Source organism: Poecilia latipinna, unplaced genomic scaffold (genome assembly GCF_001443285.1).
Source record: "Poecilia latipinna isolate Pla-1442-1.1 unplaced genomic scaffold, P_latipinna-1.0 Scaffold782, whole genome shotgun sequence".
In the NCBI taxonomy this organism is placed as follows: domain Eukaryota; kingdom Metazoa; phylum Chordata; class Actinopteri; order Cyprinodontiformes; family Poeciliidae; genus Poecilia; species Poecilia latipinna.
This window is the reverse complement of record NW_015113398.1, coordinates 448,545-457,055: the sequence shown is the minus strand read 5'-3', so window position 1 is coordinate 457,055 and position 8,511 is coordinate 448,545. Positions and strand designations below refer to the sequence as shown.

Below are 8,511 nucleotides of genomic sequence, written 5' to 3'. Positions count from 1 at the left end.
ACACGGTGGACCACCGGTGGACCGACTCAACGCCCCGACCACCGGGCTTAGCAAGTTTTCTGGGGGAAACCCTGAAATTATATACATTTCTTGACAAATGCATGTTTAAGAAAAAGGACAAACAAAATACATATTTCTTGATGAAAACGTATAAGGAAAATAAATATATTTCTGCGTTTATTTTTTACTTATGTCAGTTTTGATCCTCCATATATATGAATGTAACTGCTAACTAAATGCAAATTAAGGTCTAATTTGGATATTTCTGGACTTTTAAGGCTAGAAACAGAGAATATTATTTGTCAGGTTCCTCAGGTCTGAGTTCATCGAAAGCAGCCGGCGGTCGGTCTGTAGCTACAAGCGACGGCAGTGTTTTAGAAATGGCCGCCTAGTTTCAAAGCAGCGTGAGAAACGCAGATCGTGTTGGAGCAGCGTTCCCCCATCGGGTCCTCAGGCACAACGCTTCGCATGTTTCAGATGTTTTCTGGCGTGAGCTGCAGCAGAGAAACATCCAAAGCACACAGGACCGTTTCCCCTGACAACCACAGGGTCCAGTTGGGCCACATGGTAGAACGGGATTACTTTAATTTTTTTTTAACAAATATATATTTTGCCAACATTGTTATATAAAACTCTGTGGCCCATATGAGTTGCAGTGATATTTGGGGATTTTTATGAACATAAATAATATTATGAATTTAATGTTAATCATTTTATATTTTATTATGATAATGATAACAATAAGAACTTTATTTATTGTTACTTTTTTAGGTAACTTTGGTGGCATATGGAACAATCATAGCTCCAACAACACAAATATTGTAATATGCGTCATTTGGACCCTGGTTACGTAAAAGAAGTTTTATTTGTGTCACTAACTGATCACATTAACCACAATTAATCATATTTTCAAATTTATTGATACTCTCAATGAGACAACTGTGAAAAAATAGTAAAATTAACATAATTAACTGAATTTTATGACAATTAAAATTTTTATCATGATAAGAAATTTATCACGACAAATGATACAATGATACAATAAATGCCAAATACTATAAATGCCAAATGCTACATGAAGATATCATACTGGTAAGGAGATTTATATAATTGTAGTTTATTCTTTTTTGTTATGTTTGTCTGAAAACTATGAAGTCAAAAACTTGAGAGAAGCACAGCGACTTTCAAATTTCCAGGTTTTGTCACACTTCCAGGATCAAAACTGACATAATTAAAAATAAAGCAGAAATATATATGTTTTGTTTTTCTCTTTTCCTCATACGTGCGTTTGACAGGGAATGTATCGAAGGTTAGGAACACGAATTCATGAACATGTCCCTAACATTTCTTCGAGCCAACAGTAGTTAGAGGTCTTCAGCAGGAACATATTTCCTGTCAGTTAAAACAGAAGCAGGCCCACAGTGTCTGTTTGAAACCAGGGTTGGACATCAATCACCATCAGAGCGGAATTAAAGATGATTCAGTTCAACCTGTTTGAACTTCAGAAACAAAAGATGTGAAAAATTTAAAAAGCAGACCGTTATTCCTCCCAAGCCCAGTCTTACTACAGAGTTTAATGGGTTATTAAACATAACGTGTTTGAATGCAAAACATTGTTCAAAAAAAGAGGAACAGAGGGATCTGAACAGCATGCTTCACCTTCTAAACCAGACGGGCCAGAACCAGCAGGCAGTGGATCTGCACTTTTTTTTTTTATTTTAATGTAGGCACCATGAACTGTCAGTTAATCCCAGAACATGTCTGTAACTTTAAAACCCTTCTGACCGTGAATGCATCATAAGGTCCTTCATCTGAACAACAGAAGACGGACCAAACCGGTTCCCAGTGATTCAGGTCCAGTTCTGATGTGACTCATAGTCTTCTGCACTTATTGCTCAACAACATGGTTAGTCTCTGGACGGCTCCGACTGCTCAGACACACAAGAACCAGACCATAAAAAACACTCTATTGAGAAATAAATGTCGGTTTTAATGTCAGATAAAAGTAAGAGCAGGCCTATTAAATCATTTCCATCAGCAGCTGATGGAAACACTGATGCTAAGTCTGTTAGCTTCCCAACAGCCTCGATACTTTGGTTTTTTAATCTAAAATATGTCAAACTCTAAGTAAATCTGCCCGATGACACATTTAAACAAGATTGTGATGCAATAAAATCAATAAAAGTGTTGTTATTCCGTTATATGAAGCTGTTTACATGACTTAACTAGCTTCAACCGTTGCAGCGGACGAGGGTGAAGTTAGCTTTCGATTCGCAGCTTCCGTAAAGGACTAGTCCACAATTTCTAAAGACCCTAAACTTTAAAAAATCTGAAATACTGAAGAAAAATCAAACCAGGATTGAATTTCCTTTTGAGATTATTTGGAGGACCAAAATAAAACATTATAAGTTTTATTTTCATCCTTTTTAGGTATGTATGTTTTTGGTATATAGATCATTACATACACTTTTTTGGTGCATACTTTAACAGTTAATACCTGAACTGAATTAAATCTGCAGTTAATGCACATTCCTGCATAAACATAAGAACTGATGATCTGTCAAAAAAATCTCATTTATAATTCATATGATCTACTTGTGAAATATGATAAAAGGACAAGTTTAAGTACGTTTGTTTTTATGAAACATGAGTCCAGAATCAACACGGATGTGTTTTCAAGATGGAACCGATGGTGTTGAGTTTGAAAAGGCAAAAGCAACTATTTCATACAGTTTTCCAAGAATATTAAAGTTTTAATTGGAGGGGGTATGTCTGTCAACGCAACATGAAGTTTAGTAATACTGAGTTTTGTATTAGAATACCAAAGAAAAAGCTGCACATACAGAAGGACGAAAATGTCAAGTTTATTAAAACTTATGCAATGTTAAATTAAACTATAACTGAGCTCATGTTTGAAATATAGAATATAACTGAGTATTTTCTTAAAGTAATTCTGAATTTTGCTTTTCATGTCAGGTGTTAGAGAACTAAACCTGGATATTTAATTATCTAAAACTATTCACTTTTTCGAGACTCAAACAAATTTAAAGTAATTCCATACTTCTCAAGCAGTGTAGAAAAAATATAAACAATATTTATTCCCAGACCAGATGTACTTAAGTCTAAGTTTGGAGGTTCTAGGTTTGATCTAAGGCAGTTCTGAAGACTCTGAAATCACTATTTATAGAAATTTCAACAATCAAAATTAAGTTTAAGATGGTAAACTTTGCTTAGATAAAACTATAATCAATGCAAAGTATTTTTCTCAGCTTTGGTCAAACTAGTTGCTTTGGATTTCGTTGTAGACCGGATGCCTCAGGTTCCCTAAACAGTGAACTAGCCCTTTAAAAACAGCTTCAAATCAGATGCTAACTTCAGCACCGTTAGCCTATTTACCTGAACATGGGAGACCACCAGGCTCTTGTTTCCTTCTCCGTGGTATTTCCAGTCATTTTCATCCATTCTGTCTAGTTCCATCACACCGCGGAGAGCCGACCGAACTCCCGACACACACCACACAAGGAATCAGGACGGTGCAAAGCCCGGACCCTGCTGGCTGATAGCGGCGGATCGACAGACTGACACCCGGTGTTCTGTCAAAGTCCGTCCCTCTCAGAACCCCCGACCCCCCTTTCGAACACGCCTCTGACGTGCTGTTCTCGCGCGACCTTCTTAATTTGATGGATGCAACTGACATAATTAAAAATAAAAGCAGATATATATATTTAGTTTGTCCTTTTCCTTACAGATGCATATATTTCGCGTATATATATATATATATATATATATATATATATATATATATATATATATATATATATATATATATATATATATATATATATGTGTGTGTGTGTGTGTATATATATGTATATATGTGTGTGTGTGTGTGTGTGTGTGTGTGTGCAAATACGCATATATAAACATATATTGTGTGTGTGTGTGCAAATACGCATATATAAACATATATTGTTTTCCCTGTACATGAATGTGTATATATTTTGTTTTTCCTTCTGTCTCTGGCTCTCTCTCTCTTCCTGACTCTCTCTCTCTCTCTTCCTTAAATTCTTAAATTAAAAATTTAATTTAAGACTATAAATATTAACAACTGTTTTACATGGAGACGGATGACTCGCTGTGGCGACCTCTAAAGGGAAAACGCCGAAAGGAAAAGAAGACAAACATTAACAACTGTTTTTGTTTTAGATATGTGTTCTATAGCTTTTTCTAACTTTATTGTACATTCTTGTTGTGTTAAATGGATTTCGAGTTTTGCACAACCTTTTTTCTTTATTACACATATATTTTCAAAAGAGTACTGGAAAAACAAGCCCGAACTATTTCATTTCGTCATATCCAAACACATTCTCAATAAAGCATTAAAAAACTCAATGTTTGTATACCCTAAATTTTTTTATAGATGATAATCACAAAAAGAACAGAATAAATAGAAAAAAAAATAAAATCTTAACGATTGACCGGAAGTTGTTTTATCCTAGTTACTGACAACTTCCGCTAATTCCAGTTAGCTTTTGTTCTGAAAGAGGATTCGTTTCTGTCACAATTTTCCCCCTATACGCGTTGAAATGGTAAGATAGAACACCCAGATTTAGTGTTTATATGAATATCAGCAGGTTTTATCGCCACGTGTGGGGATGTATTGATTTATATTTGCAGGTTTGACAGGATGCTAACTATGGCTAGCAGAGAAAAGCTAGCCGGGCGTTGCCTGTGTTCAGAAAATGTTTATTTTCTATTATTTAACTGTTTTTACTGCTTAGTGACTTTGGTTTATTATTGAGAATGTTTTATTCTTAGTATTATTGTTTATATTTATTTTATATATATATATATAGTAGCAATGTTTTCAGAAAGGGTTATTTGTAGCTGTATTGTTGTTTTCATTGTTTTAGTTTTGTTTATTACCCGTTCCTGGTTTCTTTTTCTCTTCTCCACACACACACACACACACACACACACACACACACACACACACACACACACACACACGTGCTTAATTACTAATTTTAATTAGAAACATACATTGTATATTTGTTGTTGTATAATTACAGTAATGTAATAATACAACAATGTGTTTATTGATGTCCCTTAGAAGAAAGAAGGGGGTTTGACTTGCTGTGGTTTCTGGGTTAAATGAAGCCACCTGCTGTTTTTGATTTTCAGGCTGAAGTTGAAGAAACTCTGAAGAGGATCCAGAGTCAGAAGGGAGTTCAAGGAATCATCATTGTTAACTCTGAAGGTAAAACTCTTTAAAGGTAGAATGCAGAACAAATGTAGAACATTACCGATTTAAGAGAGATAAATATTAAACTTTTTCAGGTTCCTAAATGGTTTAAATCAGTTTAAATAACAGTTTTGAAATGCTTTGTGAATATCTCTGACATATTGATTGAGGTGTTGTGTTTTCTGGTTAAAATGATCTTAGAATAAGATTTCAGTCAAACTTGGACTTATTAAAATGCTGCACTGGATGCACGACTGTAACCTAATTACATGTTTGATTTGCAAACGTTCCTTCCAGGAATTCCCGTCAAGTCTACCCTGGACAACCAGAGTACGGTGCAGTACTCGGCCTTGATCCACCAGCTGGTGATGAAGGCCAGGAGCACCCTGAGAGACATCGACCCACAGAACGACCTCACCTTCCTGCGGGTTCGCTCCAAGAAGAATGAGATTATGATCGCTCCAGGTGAGCGAGACCTTCCTCCAGATGTGCTTTGATTTCAGGAGAAAATCATGGTTGAACATCTGTATCTGATGATTTGTATGGAGGACCAAAACTGACAGTTAAAAATAAAAGCTGGATTATATAGATTTTGTTTTTGTTTTTCCTTACACATGTGTTTGACAAGAAATGTATATATTGTTACATACATTTCTTGATAAAAATTCACGTGTAAGCAAAAGGAAAAACAAAACTATACATAATACTCTTTATCATACATATATTTTCCTCCATAGATTCCCAGCCTCACCGTGGCGATCCGGTTCTGAGCGCTGATTCTGTCTTGTTTCTCCTCAGATAAAGACTATTTCCTGATCGTCATCCAGAACCCTTCAGCCTGAAGCTGCTTCTGATCCTCTTCTCTTCATCTCCTGTCTGAATTTAAATGGTCAAACTGTTTTCTGTTTGCTTGCTGAAAGAGAAGACGATAGTGTTGGTTCTACAAGGACAGGAACTGATGGAGGATAAAATTGAAACGACTGGGGATCCGTCTGATGTAAGATGGTCCAGATCTCTATTTCCTTTTTCGATCATTCCAGATCGCTCATCTCTTAGCTTTCCTGATTCTCTGCTGTTGTCTTTGTGTTGATTTCACTGATGAAGACGTGCACAAAGTAGGAAACATAAGTTTGGACCAGAACGACTAGAACTCCAGAGGTTCAGTTTGATGCAAACTTTGGGTTATTTATTGTTCTGTCCCAGAAACATGTTGAAGTATTAAACATGTGAGCTGCACTACATTCGCTTCTCTGTTCATTGTTTTCAACAGAATAAAGAATAGAGAAATACAAATGATAATTTATTGGTTCAAATTATTTTAAATAATTTCTAAAACAGCCCACAGAATGATGCTACCATTACCATGTGTGACAGTTGGTACTATATACTTCACCTTGACTCCTCCCAAACATTTAGTCTCATCTGAAAATAAAACTTTTATCCAGAAAACATTTGACTTATCAATGATTTAAGAGCTTAAAGTTCAACAGGATGAAAATAATTAAGTGGTCATCGATGAACTGATACTTTTGTGTATTATTTCAGACATTTTACAAATTTATTTTATTTAACTTGTGGTTTTCTGATAGATTAAATTTTTTTTAACATTTCTTGCTTANGGTGNACCGAAAGTTTTATTATATTTAATTAATTAGTGTTTAACATTTATTAAACATTAATGTTTTTAATTACATTTAATTGTATATTCAAATTTATTTATGTTTATCGATAGTCTCATTGAAGGGCTGCACAGTTTCTCTCCGGGTACTCCGGCTTCCTCCCACAGTCCAAAATTTATTGTGAAAATAAATTAAAGTTCTTATCGTGATAACTTAACCATGATAATGATAGACAGTACCATTAATACCCACTCCTATTTTCGTATGTTTATCAATGAGTTTTGCAACAGTATCACAAACGGAAGATACGAATTCCTGGTTCGCATCCAGGACTGTGAACGCACCAAAGTAGCCGTTGGGATCGAACCTTATAATTCCCCGTCAGTAACGGTTCCGTTAAATGTCAGAAGATTCATTTTTGTTCCCGATTTCTCCAGCTAAACGTTAAAATGGTAAGACAGAACACCGCACTGTGTTCTTTGTAGTAAAATTCAAGGTTTTATCGCCTCCCGTTTAAATGTAATGCTTTATTTTCGGGGGTTAGTGGGATGCTAACTGCGGGTAGCAGAGAGAAGCTAGCAGCTGGTTAACAGTTTAATGAGCAATGTGTTTGGGTTGCTTTGGTTTCTGAGTTAAACGAAGCCACCTGTTCCTCGTTTTTAAGGCCGAAGTTGATGAAATAGTGAAGAGGCTCCAGGCTCAAAAAGGAGTGGAGGGAGTCATCATCGCTAATTCTGAGGGTAAAACTCATGGTTTTAATTCATGATTATTTATCTCTGCTGAGTTCATGATCGCTTCTGATTTCTGGTTCAATTCTTTATTAAAGGGTCTGCATTTAATGACTTAAAAAGGCAGATTTCTGACTTTCCACTCAAGTCAGAAATCTGAAATGCTTTATAACATCAGATGATTGGGGCCACTGAAAAAAGAACTTTAAATTCTGAATACTCTGAAAAATGTCAGTATTCTGATATTAAAGTCAAAATTCTGTAGAAAAAAAATCTAAGTTGATTGGATTTTGTTTAAAAATATATATGTAGTCCCCCACCCCACTTGAAAAACACTGACCTAATACCCAGAAATCTAAAACTTTTTGAATGTTCAAAGGTACAGAAGATGATTCACTGAAAAAAAAAGAAATCTCAGAAATGTTTGGAAAAAAAAGGTAACAATTCTGAGAGTGATGTCAAAATCATGTGAGGAAAAAAGCAGAAATAAGATTTTTGAAGAATTCCAACCTTTTTCAAAGTTAAAATTCTGAGAAAAAAATGGGAAAATCACTTAAGAAAAAATCCAACTTTTTGAAAAAGTTGGAATTCTGGGAAATTCTGGGAAAAAGTCAGAATTCGTAGAAAAATGTAACATAAAAACTGTTAATAATTATAAAAACAGTTAACAGTCAATAATCCAGAAATAAAATCAGAAATCTGTTGGAATTCTGAAAAAATGCAGAATTTTTCTTTTCTTTCTTTCTTCTTCTTTTTTTAAATAAAAGATTAAACTCTGAAAAATGTCAGGATTCTGAAAAAAAGTCAGGACTCTGAGATTAAAATAAGAATCCTGAAAAAAAAAAAAAAAATATATATAAAAATATATAAATAAATTTTTTTTGAGGAATTATATTTTAGGGGGAAAAAGCAAAAATTT

The 8,511-nt window shown here is 34.7% G+C and overlaps 3 protein-coding genes across 3 annotated transcripts in view; 2 read left to right on the top strand and 1 right to left on the bottom strand.

The window, feature by feature from the left end:
* The window catches only part of ippk (inositol 1,3,4,5,6-pentakisphosphate 2-kinase), a 39,411-nt gene extending 35,770 nt beyond the window's left edge, over positions 1 to 3,641 (bottom strand). The window contains exon 1 of the mRNA XM_015046530.1: positions 3,397 to 3,641. Within this exon, the coding sequence (XP_014902016.1) occupies positions 3,397 to 3,477 (81 nt within the window). The 5' untranslated portion in view covers positions 3,478 to 3,641. The remainder of the gene's footprint in view (positions 1 to 3,396) is intronic.
* An 840-nt stretch (positions 3,642 to 4,481) lies between these two features.
* Positions 4,482 to 6,687, top strand: LOC106956023 (dynein light chain roadblock-type 1). Its single transcript, XM_015046540.1, has 4 exons — positions 4,482 to 4,589; positions 5,185 to 5,260; positions 5,543 to 5,710; positions 6,044 to 6,687. The coding sequence occupies exons 1-4, from the start codon at positions 4,587 to 4,589 to the stop codon at positions 6,085 to 6,087; spliced, it is 291 nt and encodes a 96-aa protein (XP_014902026.1). The 5' UTR covers positions 4,482 to 4,586; the 3' UTR covers positions 6,088 to 6,687.
* A 517-nt stretch (positions 6,688 to 7,204) lies between these two features.
* The window catches only part of LOC106955991 (dynein light chain roadblock-type 1-like), a 5,196-nt gene continuing 3,889 nt past the window's right edge, over positions 7,205 to 8,511 (top strand). Inside the window, exons 1-2 of the mRNA XM_015046505.1 lie at positions 7,205 to 7,316; positions 7,529 to 7,604. Coding sequence (XP_014901991.1) covers positions 7,314 to 7,316; positions 7,529 to 7,604 — 79 coding nt within the window. The 5' untranslated portion in view covers positions 7,205 to 7,313. The remainder of the gene's footprint in view (positions 7,317 to 7,528; positions 7,605 to 8,511) is intronic.

Coding starts and splice junctions, on each gene's coding strand:
- LOC106956023 (XM_015046540.1), top strand. Junction 5,261..5,542: donor CATCATTGTTAACTCTGAAG/GTAAAACTCTTT, acceptor CGTTCCTTCCAG/GAATTCCCGTCAAGTCTACC. Junction 5,711..6,043: donor TGAGATTATGATCGCTCCAG/GTGAGCGAGACC, acceptor GTTTCTCCTCAG/ATAAAGACTATTTCCTGATC.